Source organism: Xiphophorus hellerii, chromosome 16, assembly GCF_003331165.1.
Source record: "Xiphophorus hellerii strain 12219 chromosome 16, Xiphophorus_hellerii-4.1, whole genome shotgun sequence".
NCBI classification, from domain to species: Eukaryota; Metazoa; Chordata; class Actinopteri; order Cyprinodontiformes; family Poeciliidae; genus Xiphophorus; species Xiphophorus hellerii.
In genome coordinates this window covers 20,577,939-20,598,744 of record NC_045687.1, presented here as the reverse complement: position 1 = coordinate 20,598,744, position 20,806 = coordinate 20,577,939, and the positions used below count along the sequence as shown (strand labels likewise).

Genomic DNA, 20,806 nt, shown 5'->3' with positions numbered 1-20,806 from the left:
CTCCCCACAATTGTCGCATCTAAATTTGCCCCTCATTACATACAGTATATTTCTGCATCAAATTTTTACTCGTGTCACAATTTCTACTCTATCCAAGTTATGTATAAACGAATATTCAATATTTAATAACAGCTTTTTCGATGTTATTTTGAATAGGTACATTTATCCTGACAAACGCGCCTCATCAGAAGGCGTTTTTATATTTTTTGAACACATTTCATCTCTTCCACCTCCTGATCTGAGCCCTGTGTGCTTCGCCCTGCAGGGAGTGGCTCTACCTGCTGTCGCATGAGATGCTGAACCCGTACTACGGCCTGTTCCAGTACTCCCGCGACGACATCTACACTCTGCAGATCAACCCGGACTCCGCCGTGAATCCTGTAAGTGACAGGCTGATAAAAGCAGCAGAAATGGAGGAACCGGGACACTTTTCCCCTCAATTTGTATCAATCAATCAAATGTTATTTGTATAGCTCATTTCAGCAGCAAGGCATTCCAAAGTGCTTTAAATCATAACAAACACAAAAACACAGAGTCATGCAACATGAAATCAACAATCAAAATGTTACATTAAGTCGAGTTCCATCATTGAATTTGTAATTGATTATGTTTCAAATACAATTCTAAACAGGTGGGTTTTTAGTTGAGATTTAAAGGAAGTCAGTGTTTCAGCTGTTTTACAGTTTTCTGGAAGTTTGTTCCAGATTTGTGGTGCATAGAAGCTGAAAGCTGCTTCTCCTCGTTTGGTTCTGGTTCTGGGGATGCAGAGCAGAACCAGAACCAGAAGACCCGAACCATTTTACCATTTTTCATCCATAGTCTTCCGCTTAGACCCGGCCCACTTGGGCAAAACTCTTCTGGGGGTATCCCATTTCGTATTAAACACAATTTTCACCAGTTTATTGTAAAGATAAGAGTAGGGACTGTTGTGTTAAAGCGAAGACTGGAAACACATGTTTCTGAGAAAGGAACCGTCTTTGCAGACAAAACAAAGAACATCATGCTGGAAGTGTGAAACTTCAATCAACTGCTTTCGATTCAAAGCAGATCAGAGACTGTCAGAGTTAACGCGTTATTTTATCTCTCACGTCTTTATCACGAGTTTGCATCAGTCCGTTGAACTGTAGCTTTTTCGTTTAGCTAGGATGAACTTGTAAAACTGCGTCTGCGTTACTCAGGGTTGGCACGGGCGCTGGAAATCCTTGAATTTCAAAAAGATGTTTTTCAAGGTTTGGAAAGCGCCTGATTTCTGTATAAAGTCCTTGAAAGTCGTTGATATTCTATCTGCACTGTTTTGTAATGAACTTTATGCAGAAAGTCAAGGCAAAATTTGTTTTCTTGACAGGCTATTTGCATCTTAATGTTCTCTGGGGTTTTTTTTCTGATTATTCTTCACAAAAAATGATGATGGAGAACGTAAGAGACTAAATGAAACATTTGTTGATATTTTGCCCTTCCAAATGTTCTTTTTGTGGATGGATTTTGAATATAGATTTCAAGTTTTTCAATATTTCGCGGCACTTTTATGATGACGATAAACGTGACGGTAAGAACTATTGATTGTTTCTTTTTTAGGTAACTCTAGGCACGGCTGTGGTCGTGTCACAGCTATAACAAGCCCCACAAACACAAACTCTGCTCTTGAAAAACATTTTCTTTCTAATGCGCTTCTTTAGAACGCTAGTCACGTAAATATACTTGTTGATACTCTCATTGAACAAACAGTGGAAAAGATTCTAAAAATAACAATCCAGACAATATTTGCTGCTTTGTTCTTTTTAAAACGTTATTTATTGGAATTTGTCGTGACAATGATGTATCTGTATTCTTATTATGACGAGAAATGTATCACGATAAATGATAAACGATACCATAAATTCCCAGCCCTCGTTTCAGGCTGATTGTGTTGCGGCTAAAATGTTTGGAAATTATTGAATTTTTCTGCAGGAAAGGAGTAAGAAACCCTTATCAGCTTGTCTAACACACAGCCTGACTGTTTTTTTTGTGTTTTTTTACCTCCTCGCAGGAGCATTTGTCGTACTTCCACTTCGTAGGGCGCATCATGGGGATGGCTGTGTTCCACGGCCATTACATCGACGGCGGCTTCACCCTCCCGTTCTACAAGCAGCTGCTGGGTAAACCCATCACCCTGGACGACATGGAGTCCGTCGACCCAGACCTGCACAACAGCCTGGTTTGGATCCTGTACGTCCAGGCTTTTGGTCACCGTTTGCTGTTTGCTTGTTTGCCGAGCAACGATTTGAAATGCGATTTTGCCGTCAGGGACAACGACATCACGGGTGTGCTGGACCACACCTTCTGCGTGGAGCACAACGCGTACGGCGAGATCATCCAGCACGAGCTCAAACCCAACGGCAAGAGCATCCCCGTCTCCCAGGACAACAAGAAGGAGTACGTCCGCCTCTACGTCAACTGGCGCTTCCTGCGGGGCATCGAGGCGCAGTTCCTGGCGCTGCAGAAGGGCTTCAACGAGGTCATCCCCCAACACCTGCTCAAGGCCTTCGACGAGAAGGAGCTGGAGGTACGTCGCCCGAGTCCGCCGCCCGCTTTTTTTTAACCCGACGCGCTAACCCCGCCGTCTCCACCCCTCCCCCGCAGCTGATCGTGTGTGGCCTGGGGAAGATCGACATCAACGACTGGAAGTCCAACACGCGGCTGAAGCACTGCACGCCGGACACCAGCATCGTTAAGTGGTTCTGGAAGGCCGTGGAGTCTTTCGACGAGGAGCGCCGGGCCCGACTGCTGCAGTTCGTCACCGGATCCTCCAGGGTTCCCCTGCAGGGGTTCAAGGCCCTTCAAGGTAGATAGATGGTTGCTATGGGGTCTGGAAAGGTAACAATCGTGGGTTTTCCAGGTCCAGATAGAGATGGAAAAGGAAAATATAACTATGGGGTCATACTTGGAAATTTTCTATTTATTCTCCAGTCCTTTGTCTGTCTGTCTTTTAATTTCTTCCTCTTGTCTTTCTCTCTCTCTTTCTTCATTTCTTTTGTTCCTTCTTCCTTTTTTCTGTCTGTATTTATTTATTTTTTCTTCTGTTCTTCCTTTCTTTTTTTCTTTCTTGTATGCTTTTTTCTTTCTATGTTTCTTCCTTTTCCTCCTTTCTTTAATTCTTTCCTTCCTCATTTTTCTTCCCCTCTCTCTCTCTCACTTTTTCTTTTGATTTCTTTTCTTCCCTCACTCTTTCCTTCTCTCTTCATCTTCCTCTTTCTCTCTTTTATGTCTCTTCTTTTCTTCATATTTAGAGTCTTGCTACTGTTTTCCATAAATTCATAGTGCATTTTTCTACTCACTTTATTAAAATTGCTATAAAAAAGAAGAAACAAGTCTGGAATTTTGATATGGGAAAAAAATGACATTTGCACAAAAAAATGTTTGCGATGTTTCAACCCCTTCACCGTCATGGCGACACCGTTGTCCTCATGGCCCCATTGGCTAACATGTCAGCATTTTGAAGGTGACAGTCAAAGGGTTAATTAGTTCAAATGGAGGAGCTGAAGAGGTTCGGCTCTTGCTGCTGATCTCTGTCTCTCTGACACTGAGGTGCACTGAGGAGTGTTTGGCTCCGTGTGTGTGTGTGTGTCTCTGGGTTGTTCTGATCTGGCATGAACCCTCTGTGGTTCAGTGGGTCCATCCTGGCAGACGGCTCTGCCCAGTCACTGAGCCACCCAGGCATGATGAGTAAAAGATGATCCGCTGGCAGACCTCTGGTAACGTGGCCATCTTATCTTGGACCAAACGTCAGCAAAACGTCAGAAGCTAAACAGATTTTATAAACAAAGTGGGACTTCAGTCATGACGTCAAAGTAAAGGGAAGCATCTTCAGTTTTTTACATTTTTTGTTAAATAAAACCTGTTTGCTTTAGGCATCATAGATGATATGATATGATAAAATATGATGTTAATGCTTCATTTACCAAATCCTGTTGTTGGTCGTATTAATTGGTATGTAAATATTTCTGTTTCTTAAAAGATATTCGCAGTTTGCATCTAATCTGCCTCATGTAAATGGTGGAATAAATATTTCCGTTTCTGTCAGATAAACATGCTTGTTTGTGGGCAAACTCAACTGTTCTTAGTTGAAACTGTATGTTGAAGGTTTAATGGTTGGATCCATATCCACATAACTCAAAGTACCTTGAGACTGATGAACTAGCATGTGAAGGGGGCGCTATTATGTCACTTCCAGGCACGTAGAGCCATTTTATAGCAAAATCAAGTTACAATTTTACCTTCAGTTGCTGTAAGAAAGCTATGTATGTCAAATATGGCTCAAATGAAATTTGACTTTGTAATTTAACCCCTTGAAATTGAGCCTCCGTCTCTTTAAGAAGCTCCTGAAGCTTTCAGGAAGTCATCACAACAGGGCTTCTCTGTTAACCCTTTAACAACGATTTTACCAAAGTTGCACTGAGAAGCAGCTTCTATAACGAGTTCAGCAGATGTGCAGATCCACCAGGTGTTTGCTAATTTCTGTAGGCTAGTCTGAAGGAGCACCTCGAAGGCGGGGCTAGGGCCACCCAGGCGTTTTGCACAGTTGAATGGTTGCAGGAGACAAAAGGATTTCTCTAACATGAATCAATTCAACACTCCGGGTATGTTTTCCATGAGGGAATAACATTATAACAGCATGTAAAGCTAAAAAGAAGTTCATCTTACATAATACTGCCCCTTTAACTTTACTAATGAGGTTAGAAATGACACAGAACAATATTTTCTTACACATATTTGACCTTTTTCCTTGACTTTTTTTCTATGCTGAGCTTTTCACACTGATGGCTGATCTGAACTCTGGTCTGAATGTCGTAAATTATATAAATAAACCCAAACCTTTTGAGTTGGTAGTAGGACAACAAACTGAAGAAGTGATTATTAAAATATTTCTCTAAAATGCTTTCCTCTGCAGGCGCTGCAGGGCCACGACTCTTCACTATACACCAGATCGATGCCAGCACCAACAACCTGCCCAAAGCCCACACCTGGTGAGGGATCAGCGTCCGGTCAGCTGGCAGACTCTTACTTTTAGGATTGATTAAAGGAGTTTGCCGTGTTTTAAGAGGGAAACACAGCAAACTCCACATTGTTGGCACCCTACGTGAAGATGCTAAAGATCTTTTTATAAATCTCCTTAAATGCAGCAACATAATTTGCTGAAAGATTAGAAGATTCATACTTTTGGCACATTTATGTAATGGTCTTAAAGTGTTTTGCTTGTTACAAAATCATTTGTGCCATACTGTACTGACAAGCAAAACTCTTAGGAAATGAATGTATCTGGAACAATTTTTTTATTATTTAAACTTTACATTTTTGATCAGAATTTCCAGTAATTGCAGTAACTCTTATCAATAGTTGATTATGAAAAAAAGCACACTTTGTCATGTACGGCAGAGGATCTGTGAAGCTGTGGGTCGTTGCTTTTCTAAAATTCATGGCAACCTGGAGGACATGGCGTCATTACGTCTCTGAAATACCAAGAGATTTTGAACAAAAATTAGGGCTGTCAACATTAATCGATTAATCTAAAAGGGTTTAATGCGTTAATATGACATAAGGCAGATTGATTGCATTAGTTATTTTGACTTAAAAGCAGTCTTGTACTGCGGTCGACAATGCAGAGTTGCACACATGAGTGAAGTCAAAAAGGTGGCGAGCTCAGCAGCACACTTCAGTCTGAATAACAAGCAACAGACGTTTGGATAAAACCCAGGAGGTTTGTACATATTGTAACTAAATTATCCTTCCACCCAAGTACAACCAGATTAAAATGTCTAACGTTTGAGACAGAATGACTTCTTTTAAGCCTTTTTGAATAGTAAAACTTGGAAAACAGAGAATCTTCAGACATGTTTGGTTTGAGGCAATAAATTCAATGTGATTTTATTGCCACTGTGAATTTATAATGTGAATAAACATATTCACATTATAGGCTTAGAAAGTTAACCATAATGAGCTGTCAGAGAGTTGGCGTGTGGGTCGCCTTATTGGTTTAACTCAACCGAAACGCACCAAATTCAGCAGCATGTCTACGTGTTAAGATGGTCAAAGTCAAGCTAGCATGACCGACCTACTTCTCTCACCCTCACTATTTTTCTAAATTAAACCTTTTTCTTTACCTGTGTAATCTGAACCCACTGGACTTTATCTGCTTGTAAGAAAGTTGACAATTATATATCAGATGTACATTTAAGATTTAGTTATGTTGACATCTTGACAGCTAAAACCAATGGCAGTCGGTGAACCTTTTTTTTATCGTAGGTAGGAAAAGGGCAGTAAAAAAGCGTGAAGAGTTTGGATGCAGCTGGTAGTTTGTCGTCAAAATTATTTATCAACAAAACGTGTTTTTGGAAAAGCTTCACCTAAATTTAAAGGTAGACTTTCCAATATCCAAAAGCAAAACCTGACTTTATTTTGAATTTTACACGTCTTTAATAACGGGACTGCCAATGAGTGCGGAAGATGCCGTCACCTTCAAACTACTTTTCGCTGACTCTTTTGTCTTTCCTCCAGTTTCAACCGAATCGACATTCCTCCCTACGAAACCTACGACAAATTGTACGACAAGTTGCTCACTGCCATCGAGGAGACGTGCGGCTTCGCCGTGGAGTGAACGGTCGACGCCTGCAGGACTCGGCAACAACCAGAAGCTCCGGGGGGTTTGACCTCAGCAAACCACCGACTCCACAGCGAGGCGTTCGGTCCGGGGCGGGGAGGGAAGGAGTCATACTCTGACATGTAGCCAAACTACGACGGGAAGAACACCAGAGAAAAGCCTTTTTCCCTTAATATCATATTTTTTTTAATCATTGAAAAGGATATTTCCAGCTGCTAATAACTCTATTTACTAACTTGTGGAACTTCAGATTTTGCTGGCTCTTTTTTTTTTTATTTCAGCATTTAGAAACAGATTTTATTCCATGTAGCAATTCGTCATTTTACCCAGCAGAACGCGACAAAAATCACATTTACAAACGACTGATTTTGTTTGCCACAGGCAAGGATTTATTTATTTTATTTTATTTTTTTTTACAAGCAATTCGACGGTCGCAGGTCACACTAAATCCGGATGCAGATAACCGGAGCCTCCGAGTGACTGCGCCGGGGCCCTTGTCAGCGTTGCCACGGAGGCGACCTGTGAGCAACAGAGGAAGGGAAGGTCACATACTGAGCTGCAACCAACTGTTTACAACCTCCTCCAAAGACACAGGCGGGGGCCTGGGCACCCTGAAATCCTGATCCGCACATTTCAAGAGCTAGTTGTGTTTGAAAACGAGTAAATGAATGAATTGCCTGAAATGTGATTTTTTTTTTTTTTGTATAACATTGGGGCTTTTGGGGGGGATAAAAGAGAAACAATAAAATTCTATGTAATATATATAATTTATTGCTATTCTTCCAGAAACCCTTTTTTTTTTTTTTTTCACCGTTTCTGGGGAGGAAAAAAAGATTTGAGATGTTGCCCTGTTTTTTTTTTGTTTTTTTCCTTTCTTTTGTTTGTTTGCTTAAATTATGGGAGACCGTTTGTGGAAGCTTGACTGAATTTCATGGAAGTGTATGCTGTGGTTAATTTGGACCGAATCTCCGCTACTTACATTGGGAGAAACTCCTCCTAAAGGCAAAAAAAAAAAAAAAAAGTGCCATAATCATTTTTGAAAATCAACAAACTTTTTTGCAAACTATTTTTGCTGACCCTTTAAAATCTACCCATTATTTTATTGTTGTTCTAATCATTTCCATCGACCAACGATCGGAGTTTCGTATCGTTTGTAGCTGGACTATATTCATGCAACTGACGGTGATCTGAAACGTACTGAGCGATTTGACTGATGGTCTCAGAAGAGCACAGAGTTCATCGTTATCCGCTTTGTGCTGCCTCTATGTTACACGAAAAGAAGAAACCTCTACTACCTTTCAGCCATGTGGTGCTAAATAGCATTTACTTTTGATATATATATATATATATAAATATATATTAGCAGACCTGCTCACTGACATACTACTGCTTAAAATGCACATCGCTCTACTCATGCGTATGCCTGTTTTGTGGCCCACAAGAGCTCTTATTGGCCACATTCTCAGGAGCTGCCATATGTAGTTGGTAATATTTATAACTAATGATGGCCATTTGTCTTGACTTTCTCAATGTTCGAAGATTTAAAAAATGTCTTTTGCATTCGTACTTTCACAGCAGACGAGTAACATTTTTCACAAGCAGTTTATTTTATTTTATTTTTTTCATTTTTTGCATGTGTCCGTTTGTGCTTTGGCTTGGAAGTCGACTGAATGAGATGAACTCAAATGAATTATTCAGCCCCATCTAAAGATGGGGATTTGTTCGGTTTATCGTTTTCACGGTTGAAATGTAAAATTCTTGAATGTCTTTTTTTTTTCTTCTTTCTTTTCTCAACGATGCTGCCTGTTGAGCAATCTCTAAGACCGTGGACTGTTCTTATCATTTGCATACACTTAAAAAAAAGAAAAAAAAGAAACAAACTTTCACAAACGTTTGCAAAGTGAAAAAAGTGTCCTCTGATGGTGCTTTGTACAGTAATACGATGTTGTTCATATATGTGGATCAAACAAAGTGTAATTTATCTGTAACTTAAGTAGAATTTCTTTGGTTTTGTTTCGTTTAATTACAATCTGCAAAGAGGAATTGCACACAAACGAGATGACGTTGCTGTGACGTTGCTTATGCAGCGTTTATGAATTCACCTTTTTTTTTAAAAAAAAAAAAAACAAGTCCAGTGCACAAGCTGATCCAGGCTGCTTTCATGGCGAGGCAGCGCCCCTTTTAATTAAAAAAAAAAAGGTCAAAATTATGAGAGATTTTTTCTTTTCTTCCCCAAACAGCATGATCCACTAGCAGGACTATATTTCTCATAGCCGACTGATGCAATTTTATGTATGTTAACACTATCATTTAAGAGCATCTTATTTTTGTGTGTAATTAGTTTGAATTAAACTTGCCTTTGTCTAACAACGTAAGGCCTTGTACAACAACACGTCCTGAGTTTTCTTGGGCGACTTCCGTCAGAAGAATGCATAAACACTTGATTTCCTTAACAAAGGTTTTAAGCAAACCACCTTAACAAAGGCTGTTAAGCCTAAGCATTTAAAACTCTTTACAGTTTCAAATGTAAAGAGGCGGAGTGGTTTGCTTTTGCATCTGTGTTGCTCATGATCCAATCTACCACTGGCAGTCACCGGTAGATACCAGACGGCTGAAAAGGAGCGGGATTGTTTTCGGAGGGGAGGAGGAGGTGTTGAATACGGCCGTTTTATTTCGTCGATGTGAATCTTCCATTCAAGAAATTGACCAAAGTATCTATTTCATACTGATTGTGGTTTATGACCGAATACTTTTTTTCGATGTGAAATTTGTTGCACAAAGCGAAACACTGACTTTATGGAGTCAAAAGAGAATGCAGGGGAATTTTTAAGCGTTATTTAAGCTGGTTGGGTGTTTGTTTTTGAAATTTTAGTGAGTTTTATTTATTCTTTTTAAGGTATTTCAACTTTTTTTCCACCAGCCTCAAACTTTTAATCCATTTTATTTGACTTTTGTTATTGGAAAGAGTAGTGTATAATTGTGAAGCAGAAGTTTAGGACATTTTTACCCCATCTATTGTTTGGTGACAAACTTCAATCAACTGATATTTTTCTTTAATTTTGACTTTATTGGTTAATTAGGTGACTTCTGAAAAAAAAAAAGTAGCGTACTTTTATTTTACTTAGGGATATCTGAGTAAAAAGGAGCCGGAAACAAATACGCACCACACTTTTCAGGTTTGCATAAAAAGTACAATGTATTATTTTGTTTTTACACCACATGCATACTTTCTGGTGGTCTAGTAAAATAATAATTAAAAACGTAATAAGAACAAGCTAGAATTAGCAATAAAAAGCACTGAGGGACGCGTGTCAGAGGTTCCACTAAAAGTACAAAATTTCTGAAGTTATTATGAAACGTTATTATTTTTCTTCTAATCAAAATACTGTAAAGTATATTTAAATATATAAAAACTGGGTTGGTCCTGATTGCGTCATTTACTGTAATATGTGTAGGCATCGGAAGTAGGTCGCATTACCCCTTTTTCTGTCTGGTACATATTCATCCGCCAACATTCGTTGCAGGGAAGCCATAAAGTTCACTTCTTAACCATATATAATATCCAACAAACGAATATTTTTTTAAATTGCTTTGTTGTTTTTACTAAGGTTTTCAATTACAACAGATTTGAATTATATTCGCTGACATTTTGCGCATACACCGTTTTTCTCTTTGTGTGTGTGGCTGTGAGACACTTACGCTCCTGTCTTCCCTTGTATGGATGTTAAAAGTGCAACGACATTAATTAATAAAGACTGTAAGTCGATTTTTACGGTGAAAGTCCTATAAAAGTCCGTTTTCTTTGTTCTTTTCGCGTTTTAGGAAACGCTGGGATCGAAACTGGTGCGGCGGATGAATCCGTCGGAAGTGAGACTTTCTGGCCCTTATATAAGCCGGGCCTCATTTCGCTGTAACCGGCATTTCAGCACCACTGCCGGCCCTGTTTTCTATCTGACGCCGAGGCCGCTTTGTATTTATATACTTTTTTGAATTCGTACGTTTTGTTCACAATATGCCTGGATATTCAGACAGAGACCGCGGCAGAGATAGAGACAGAGGGTAAGTCCGTTGTTTTGTACTTATTGTTTGAAGATTTTTACTGTCGCGTGACATGGCTGACGACACTTAAGATGATTTTTAAAAGTGTTTCTCGGGTCTTCTAGACTTCCTGAAGTCACCACAATTACCACACAAAGGTAGTTTAGGTGTTTTTATCGGTAGAACGTCAATGTTTTGAGTCTATCTTCGCTTCATTTAGCCTGAGGCCTTGTTTGGCCTCGTGCCCCGGCGCAGCTGCGTTTCGTTAGCTAGAGGCTAACTTTTGCTCAACCGGCACCAAGGCTAGCCACTAATGTGAGCTCTTAAAAAGTAAACCCAACATCGTGGAAAATGTTTTAATGGCTTCTGACGTTTGTTTAGTATTCGGGTTGGCGTTATGCCCGGTATTTATTTGTGGCGAAGATACGGTTTTTTTAACACTGCTAATATGACGCTAACTTGGCTAGTCGGCTTCTCGCCATGTGGCGGCGTTGGAAAGCGGACACAAAATGCCGGCACGGCTCTTTTTTTTTCTCTCGCTCCTTTCTTTCCAATTGTTCTCATCTGGTTGGAAGGACTCGGACGCAATAGTTTCCTAGACCCAATCCTATTAACTTTTTTTATTATGCCAGTAAAAAAAGTCTAATGACTTCTGTCTCTACAAATGGCTTTAACTTTTCCAATGAGATGAAGATTAGGTATTTGGTTTGAAACTATTGAACGCATTAAAACTACGTGTTGCCACCATTTTAGTTCTACAATAATAATAATAAAACAAGGCGTACCTCGCTTATTATTCTTTAACCATATTCAAGTGTTTCCCTCATACTGTCATGATCTTTTTTTTTATCTCTTCCCCATTTGGTAACGCAACAAAGGGCAATATAAAAAATACTTTTACAGTCAAATTTTTATTAAAGCTTAATTTTGAGGACTTTTCATTATTCTAATGGTGTCATGAAAATTGGTTCTCAGTCAGAACATCTTGTTCAACCTGATATTGTTTTTAGCACTTACAATATGGGATCTGGTTTAAAAAGCTCATGCATTAAAGCAAGACAATTGTGGTATAAAGCCGCTTAAAAACACTTCTAAGGTTAATTTGTAATACTGGACTCATCACAACACAGTTTAGTTGGATCAAGAGTACTTTTAATTGCATTTATTTGAACTAAAAGAATAATACGTTATGTTTTTTAATCCACAGCTATGGCGGTGGACCACCCCGATTTGGTGGTAGCCGGAGTGGAGGTGGAGGAAAGTTCGGCAATCCAGGTGAGCGGTTGAGGAAGAAACACTGGAACCTGGATGAGCTCCCAAAGTTTGAGAAAAACTTCTATCAGCAGCATCCTGATGTCGCCCGTAGATCACTGGTATGTAGCAGCAATAGACATGGGGTTTCTGTGCATATGTTGGTGCTGTGTGATCATTTCTGACCACTGAACCCTTTGTTTTAATTTGCAGCAAGAAGCTGAGCAATACAGAAGGTCCAAAGTTATTACAGTGAAGGGGAGGGACTGCCCAAATCCCATAACTCAGTTTCATGAAGCAAGCTTTCCCTGTAAGTTTTTAAGAAAAAGGTACCAAAATTAATATTTAGTAGAAAATGGATGTCATTTAACGGTTTTCCATATTTTACTTGTTTAGCTTATGTGATGGAGGTCATCAACAAACAGAACTGGACTGAACCAACACCTATCCAGGCCCAGGGTTGGCCTTTGGCTCTCAGTGGCATGGACATGGTTGGCATTGCACAGACTGGCTCTGGCAAGACACTTTCTGTAGGTTGCATGTTTTCTTTGGCCCATGGCATAATTTTTATATTTTTAACTGCAGTATATAGTGTTGCTAATCAAACTGTTGCTTTCCTTTGCAGTATCTTCTGCCTGCAATCGTGCACATTAATCACCAGCCTTTCTTGGAACGTGGGGACGGTCCAATTGTAAGTTTAAAGTGGTGTCGTTTTGACAAGACCTGCATGTATTAACCAGAGTTAAATGTTAAATTAATTTTGTTGCTTTTTCTTTGTGGCAGTGTCTGGTGTTGGCCCCCACTCGTGAGCTGGCTCAGCAGGTGCAACAGGTGGCTGCTGAATATGGCAAAGCTTCTCGTCTGAAGTCCACCTGCATCTACGGAGGCGCACCAAAAGGGCCTCAGCTCCGTGATTTGGAAAGAGGTACAGTTTTGGTGTCTGTGTTCAGAACTATGCATGGAACGTGAAAGAGTTTGCCTCTGATGGTGTATCTAATTTGTTTTAGGTGTGGAGATTTGCATCGCCACTCCAGGCAGGCTCATTGACTTCCTTGAAGCAGGAAAAACGAACCTTCGCAGATGCACTTACCTGGTGCTGGATGAGGCAGACAGAATGCTGGACATGGGGTTTGAGCCACAGATCAGGAAGATTGTTGACCAAATTAGGGTATGAATTGTTTATTCAAGCCTTTATTAACTCTACTGCAGAAGCTGTTGATTGGCTGATGTGTTTGGCTGACTGTTGAATTGTTGTTGCAGCCTGACAGGCAGACTCTGATGTGGAGTGCTACTTGGCCTAAAGAGGTTCGCCAACTGGCAGAAGACTTTCTGAAGGAGTATGTTCAGATCAACATTGGTGCACTGCAGCTTAGTGCTAACCATAACATCCTGCAGATCGTGGATGTCTGCAATGATGGAGAAAAAGAGAATAAGTATGTAATTGTGACTCAAACTGCAAATTGTGCACACGGTGTGTTTCAGGAATTTTGAACTTGATGTGAATGTTTTTTTCAGGCTAATCCGTCTGCTTGAGGAAATCATGAGTGAGAAGGAGAACAAGACCATCATTTTTGTTGAGACAAAAAGGCGGTGTGATGACCTCACTCGACGAATGAGAAGAGATGGGTGGCCAGCTATGGGAATCCATGGTGACAAAAGCCAGCAGGAGAGGGACTGGGTCCTTAACGGTAATTATCTGTTCTTTATTAAGTTGTAATTTATATTTCTCATTTTAAGAAATATGCCAGTCTAATTCTGTCTTTCTTTGATGTTCTTTAGAGTTCAAATTTGGCAAAGCCCCCATACTGATCGCCACTGATGTTGCGTCCAGAGGCCTAGGTCTGTATCCTCTAAACTTCACCCTTTCATACGTTTAAAGCATTTCTAAAAGAAAGTGTTTGCTTTCTTTAACACTTCTGCTTCTTTCTGAGTTTCTCCCCTGACCTGAAGGAGCAGTCTGTGTGGCAGGGCCTTGGCATGACAAGCCCAGGTATCCAGAGGGGGAAGGAGGATTCTTGGAGGTGTCCAAACTGGCGAGGCACGGGTCTCCCAGTCATGCAGATGTACAGAGGTGACCAGGCCCAAACGAAGCATAATGTGCTGGCCTGCCTAAAAATGGGGGAGAGTTGAGGGCTGGCCAAAGTTCCTCCCCCATGTTTGTTTTTTCTGGCCATGGTTTGGACTGCTTCACACACCCAGGTCTAACTGTCCCAGCTAAAAGCCAAGCTACACTGCCTCCTTTTTGTCTTGCATGTACTTTTGGATTCTGCATTGCAAGTCATTTGAGCCAATTAAACTGTTCTAGCGAGACATTCGAAGCATGGCTAATGATGCAGTTTCATAAACCTCAGTCTGAAGAGCAGTCCGATCTTACCTTCACCTCTGTAATGACATAGCTACTGGCGCTTTTGGTGACAGTGGGACATGGTAGTTGGACACGGTTGGACAAAATCCAAGCTCACATTCCTCCCTCGCCTGCGTTTCAAAGTCATGTCGAGACCTGCCAACGAGAGACATTATGGTCAAGTGAACGCTGGGTATGGAAAAAGATGGCATGCTGAGAAGGGGTTGACCTGTAGGCTTCCTTCCAAGGGGTCTGGTCTACAGGTTAACGGAAAAGTTTCAGTTCAGTAGCCAGCAAGGAGCTACGGGGATGGGAGGGGTTTTTTTCTAAGAGGAAGTAATGTTTTATAGAAACCTTTTTTAGAGACTGTGGGGGTTGTTCTGCAATGGGAATGGATTATTGAATGCATACTCCTGGAAGGTAAGGGTTTTGCTCAATATATGAGAAGCAAATGGAGTGTGCATCATTTTCTTTTCCCACCGTAGTCTCCCTATCTACAGTTAACACTAGTCTTTTCCAACTTTAAGGTTTATCCAACGACAAGACTAACTTTTTTTTTTTTTATCTGGTTGTTGTGTTGGCTCTGGCACACACAATGTGTTGCCCTTCTTTCTGCCACACTGCAACGTCTTACAGATGTGGAAGACGTGAAATTTGTCATCAACTATGACTACCCTAACAACTCTGAGGACTATATCCACCGCATTGGCAGAACGGCTCGTAGCCAAAAGACGGGCACAGCCTATACCTTCTTCACTCCCAACAACATGAGGCAGGCCGGGGACCTCGTCTCTGTTCTGCGTGAGGCCAACCAGGCAATTAACCCAAAGCTCCTCCAGATGGCAGAAGAAAGAGGAGGTAAATCTAATTGGTGAGACGCAAAAACGGTGCCGTAAAAGGCAGTTACTTTTCTTCCGCCGTTTGTTTCTGGGCTGGATTAAATATCAAGCTGGTTTAAAAGGTAGTCGAGATGAATTAAAAATCGTTTTCTTTACCTTCCAGGTCGTTCAAGGGGCGGCAGAGGTGGTGACTATGACCGTCGGGATAGGTATTCCTCTGGAAGGCGTGATTATGGCGGCGGTAGGGATAGAGACAACAATAGAGGATATAACAACGGACCAAACCAGAGTTATGGCGTAGGTTCTCAGAACGGAGGCTATGGAGGCAGCAACGGTGCCAGCAATGGATATGGTGGAGGGAACTACAACACCAATGGACAGTCAAACTTCGCCACCAATCAAGTGGGAGCTTTTGCTGCCCAAAACAACTTCCAGGCCCAACAGTTTGTTCCCAATAAGCCAGTTGTACAAAATGGCACAAGCCATCCTCAGTACCAGTTCCCTCAGGCCCAGGTGCCTCCTCAGCATCCACCCCAACAACTTGCCCCTCAACAGCATCCTCCACCGCCTCTGGTGCCGTACCCCATGCCTCCACAGTTCTCTCAGTAAATGCCCCACATACTTGAAAGAGGTAATTTATTGCATTTTGTCTTTTAAGTTCTATACCTAATTTGAAATTTTTGTATTTACACAACAGGGTTCTGTCAACCTATGAAGCCTTTTAAGATCTGCAGTGCAGCAATAGTTTTGGTTGCACATTTGTTTTTCCTGTATTTAATTTGTTACATTCCTCAGAAATATTTAGTTTGTTTTGTACCAGAAAATTACAAGTGTATTGGTTTTCATGTGTAGCATTCAGTGATCAGCTCCTACATTGAAAGTGCACTGCATGATCTTTGAAATAAAACCATACAAAGATTGTTTTATTGTAATGGGTTTTTTTTCTCCCGTTTCTGCTCAACTTGTGTACTACCTTTACTGTCCAGCAGGTGTCATGCTTTCCAAGATTAATAGGGACTGGGCAGTTGCATTCTTTAGATGGTTTTAGTGGTAGATGACAAGTTTATATAGAGTTGGGGAGGTTAAAGCACCCCAAGGTCCAGAGTGGAAAACTTGATGCCAGAGGTATTAAATTCAAAAACACTTCATTAATCCCAAAGGTAAATTACTGTTAAATGTGGTTCACTAATTCAGATTCTTCAGTTATTGAAGCTGGTGATGGCTGTTGGCAGGAAAAATCTCTTGTATTACAGTGAATCTGAAGAAGCCTCTGACTAAAGATACTGTTTTCTCAAGACAGCCATGAAGTGGGTGGTCAGGGCTATCCATAACTTTCTTGATTTTCATGAAGAATCCTTTGCATAATCATCTCCAGAGGTTCCACAGTCGTCTCAGAACAGAACCAGCCTTTCTCATCAGGCTGTTGTGCCTTTTTAGGTCCCTAAAGTAAAATGAGATTGAAGTGGCAAGAAAAAATACTATATCCCACATTGGTGTACTTGGACAAAATAGAGATCACTCTCCATCAGATTGGGACTAAAGGAGGCCCTGAAAACTCTGAGACCACAGTGTCTAAGGTTACTATAGTAACATTAAAACAGATTTAAAGTCAAGGTCCCCCTGCTGAAGCCAGCACAAGCACAGGTCTGTCTGAAGTTTCCCAGTGAACATCTGAACGATCAAGAGGAAGACGGACCAAAATGAAACATTTTAGTATAAACTCCACTCACTGAAAACAATCCCGAGGACACCACTAGACTCGTGAAGCATGAAACTTGCTTTGAGAATGCTGTTCTGCAAAGGAGACAGGATGACTGCACCATCTTGAGTTGATTTAGGGGGGATGTAGAGATTTGGGCAACAACCTCCTGTCACAGCATTGAAGATGAGTTGATTCTGGGCCTTCCAGCACAATGGTGACCTGAAACACTCATCCAGGGAAACTAAGGAGTGGCTAAGAAGCATGTCGAGGGTTTAGAGTGGCCTAGCCGGTCTCCAGACCCAAACTAGAAAATCTTGAGATGTTGAAATTTTGTGTTGCCCTGAAACCTGAAAGATCATAAGGAATGGGCCAAAATTTCTATTATTTCTTTTTCCCACTGTAATTAGAATGAAAAAGAAACTTGACAATAGTTTTTTTATCCTCAACATGTATTTGTATTAAATCCTCCAAAGTCATTGCAATTACATAAGCCCATAAACTGTATTCAGAAAAAAACTACTTGAAAAACCCACCCAAAGCTTTTTTTTATTTATTTATGGGAAATCGTTTTTTTTGTCTGTTTTTAGAAATTGCCGTGTTTTTACTTAGCAAATTTAGGTTCGTATTTCCTATTTGCGCAATTACGTGTTCAATGTAAATGCAGCCGATAACGTTAAAAAAAAGAACTTCACAGCAGACGTGTTTATTAAAATCATCCATAATCAAAAGTTAATTGCAGTTTAGTAAAAGTCCTGCCAATAAAATTTGCAAAACGTTTATAAAAAACCTGATTTCTCAGGCGGAGGGCAGATGAGCAGAGGAGTAAAAACAGAACGCTAACACTCCAACCTTTAGTATTCTTAATTTGCAGAAGGAAATTCAGAACAATCCGTCCATCCGTTTCATTCAAATTTACAGTCTACTTTGTGTTAGTTGATCAATCTGAATGACACCCATTGAAGTTTCAGGTCATGACCTAATTAAATATGAGTAAGCTCCAGGGGCATGAATACCTTTTACAATACCTGTACACGTCAGCTGCGTGGCAGGTTGAGCTTGTTTTCTTCAGCGGCTCTGCCAATAACAAAGTGAAGCCGAAAGAAAACAAGACACATTTCTAGGCCTCATCCTACCAACACCACACAGTGCTGTTTTTAATTGCAACTGGGGTCAAAGGTCCAGGCCAAGTATGACTCCCCTCGCCCTCCCCACTTCATGTCACCTCTCCTGTCCCACCACTTTATCCTTTCTGTTTGATCTCACACCTTTGTTCCTTCTCCCTAACCCCTCCCTCTCCCCCGCAGGTATGTGAAGGTGTTGGCTTTAAGGAGTCGCTGCTGTGGGTGTGTGCGCCTCACACACACACCCACCCGAAGCATGAGACGGGGCGGCATGCTGGACTCATTTCTTCCCAATGACGCGGAAAGAAGTCGCATTCAGGCGCTGTCAGCTCAGTTTAGCATGCTGGGGTTTAATGCAAACAAACACAAAGCTGGCTTAGTCGCTGCGGAGCGGCGTGTCCGCGTTATCAGCAGCAGTTAGTTTACTGTCAGTCTTTTTTTTTTTTTTTTTTTTTTTGACAGCAGGTGAACTTTGCATTCCTCACCTCAGACCTTGACTCTTGGAAAGCTACACAGGGTGTGTGTGCGTGATAAGCACAAATACATGGAAGTTCAGCTAGAGGAAAATGGCTGCTGGTCGCACACACCCTGTTATATGCTCGAAACTCGATGTGGACTGCAAATATTCAGCTACTTTAGATGCTTGTTTTGGAACAAATCATGGATTTATTTATTTATTTACTTTTTTATCTAACTTTCTATTTTTGCTCAAAATTCATTTGGCACAATCTCTCTGAGACCAGTTATTCCACATTCCTTCACTATCACTGTTGTGAAAGCCAAGTTATTGAAAAAAGTCTTGTAAAAAAAAAAATACAGTATATATATATTCTTAACAATTAAAGTTGCTAACACTTTGTCACATTACAACCTCAGATTCATGTATATTTTAGTAAGTTTTTATGTAATAGATCAACGCAGAGTCAAGTCAGGTTTATTTGTATGGCACATTTCAGAAACAAGGCGGCTTATAGTGCTGTACACGATAAAAACATGACACAGTAAACAACTTTGTTGGGAACATAAAACAAGCAATAAACATCACGTTTTCTCAAACGCCATCATCAAATTTTCAAGAATCATTATTGTCAAATATTGGAATAAAGACTTTCACTCCAGTTGCTAGGAATCAAAGGAAACTCTAAACAGTTGGGGTTTAAGCCTTGATTAAAGGAAATCAGTTTTGCAGCTGTTTTGCAGTTTTCTGGAAGTTTGTTCCAGATTTGTAAATAAAGATAAATGCGTGGATGAGTTTCTCTAGATCTTGCTGAGACATCGGTCCTTTAGTCCTGGAAATGTTTTTCAGGTGACAGAAGGCCGACTTTGTAACTGTCTTTATGTGTCTCTGGAGGTCCAGGTCAGAGTCCATCACTACACCTGGATTCCAGGCCTGATCTCTAGTTTCTAGCTATAATTGAAGTTGTGTGTTGACTCTAGATCGCTCCTCTTGAGGTCCAAAGATAATAACTTCGGATTGTTTCTAATCAGCTGGAGAAAGTTGTGGCACATCCACACATTTATCTCTTCTAACGATCTGTTCAGTAATTGGATGGGTTTTGAGTCCCCTGGTGACATCACAATGTAGAGCTGTGCATCAACTGCGTACTCATGGTAACTAATCTTATTTCTTGCTATAATCTGAGCTAACGAGACGTGTAACTTCTGTTCGCTCCGACGAGAAAGTCATTGACACAATGAAGTCCCTGTTCTTTAGGTAAGGTTTGAACCGACCACCAGCTCTCCTGTCAGTTTTATAATAAGTGTCAAATGGTCCAACGGTACCAACAAAGTAGTGAATATCTTTTAAAAGAGGGAAATATCCCTTTACTTTGACACCTATAGCAGCCATTAGCCTGGTCAAAATGTAACGTTTTGGTCTTCACGCAACACAAATCGGAATGGCGGAAAACTAACTCTCCACATCACCCTGAACACACCACTGCCACTGTGAAACACGGTGGTGGCAGCATTATGCTTTGGGAGTGTGCTTCGTTGTGAGTAAGGAGAGGAATGCTGATGGACGGAAGTAAATGCAGTGGGAAAACTGTGAGGAAAACCCGAGGCTGCAAAAGATTTCCAACAGTTTAGCTCCAAATTATTCACAATTATAGAAGTTTGTTTTTTTTTCATAAAAATGAGGCATGCATCTGTCAATAATAATAATAGAAAACTAAAAACAGTCTGGTAAAAACGACATTTCTTCATTTTTATTCACATTTTTATATTACAAATAATAATAATAATTTTTAAAAAAAAGCCATATAAAAAAAAAATAAATCTTATAATTGCTGAGCAGGTTTGTGGGTTTCTACAGGTCTTTTGATGATTTTTATCTTTGGCGATCTAAAAGTCTTGGAGGTTGGAAAGCCTCTTTGCCATCACCCTAATCTTAAATCCCCTTTTTGATTTTTAAAACGCTTGATTGGACCCCAAAGTCTCATTATGTCTCGCTAGAAGAAACGAATCCAGATAAGCTGGATAGTAAAGGTTTTGAAACAGGAACAGTGTGCTAAGCATTTGCAAGGAACTATAGTAGCCACATTCTCTTATGTGAAATTAAAGTAGCAGAATTATTATTTTTATCATATTTTCTATTATTTATTGGTTTAGCATCGCATGATAAAAATAATTTTAAACTGTTTAAAGCAAAAAATAGCAAAATGTGACTACGTTTTCTCAGTTTTCTGCACCTGTTCCCCGAAATTTGATTGAAAACAAAACAAAAAAACGCCTATCAGAGCTTGATCCGTGTGCAATTAGAATAAACGCATGACAGGTAAATGTCAGGCAGCAGAGCGGAACAGGTCGACCCGGTCTGCATGGCTCCGTGTTGATGACACACCTACACCTGCTGCTCCTGGGAGGAGCCGGGGACAG

The 20,806-nt window shown here is 40.5% G+C and overlaps 2 protein-coding genes across 3 annotated transcripts in view; both read left to right on the top strand.

The window, feature by feature from the left end:
* Window positions 1-9,024, top strand: part of smurf2 (SMAD specific E3 ubiquitin protein ligase 2) — a 72,748-nt gene extending 63,724 nt beyond the window's left edge. Inside the window, exons 14-19 of the mRNA XM_032587160.1 lie at window positions 266-380; window positions 2,027-2,205; window positions 2,284-2,542; window positions 2,620-2,821; window positions 4,928-5,003; window positions 6,532-9,024. Coding sequence (XP_032443051.1) covers window positions 266-380; window positions 2,027-2,205; window positions 2,284-2,542; window positions 2,620-2,821; window positions 4,928-5,003; window positions 6,532-6,631 — 931 coding nt within the window. The 3' untranslated portion in view covers window positions 6,632-9,024. The remainder of the gene's footprint in view (window positions 1-265; window positions 381-2,026; window positions 2,206-2,283; window positions 2,543-2,619; window positions 2,822-4,927; window positions 5,004-6,531) is intronic.
* A 1,506-nt stretch (window positions 9,025-10,530) lies between these two features.
* Window positions 10,531-16,027, top strand: ddx5 (DEAD (Asp-Glu-Ala-Asp) box helicase 5). 2 transcript variants are annotated; one of them, XM_032587162.1, is made up of 12 exons: window positions 10,531-10,693; window positions 11,880-12,045; window positions 12,137-12,233; window positions 12,320-12,453; window positions 12,549-12,614; window positions 12,707-12,848; window positions 12,931-13,091; window positions 13,184-13,356; window positions 13,439-13,611; window positions 13,703-13,762; window positions 14,904-15,138; window positions 15,270-15,378. In XM_032587162.1, exons 1-12 carry the CDS (start codon window positions 10,647-10,649, stop codon window positions 15,295-15,297), a joined length of 1,482 nt encoding a protein of 493 aa, XP_032443053.1. In that variant the 5' UTR covers window positions 10,531-10,646; the 3' UTR covers window positions 15,298-15,378. The 2 variants fall into 2 exon arrangements, with proteins under 2 accessions (XP_032443053.1, XP_032443052.1); XM_032587161.1 differs by having other exon boundaries at window positions 10,533-10,693; window positions 14,904-15,125; window positions 15,270-16,027.
* Window positions 16,028-20,806: the final 4,779 nt, after the last annotated feature.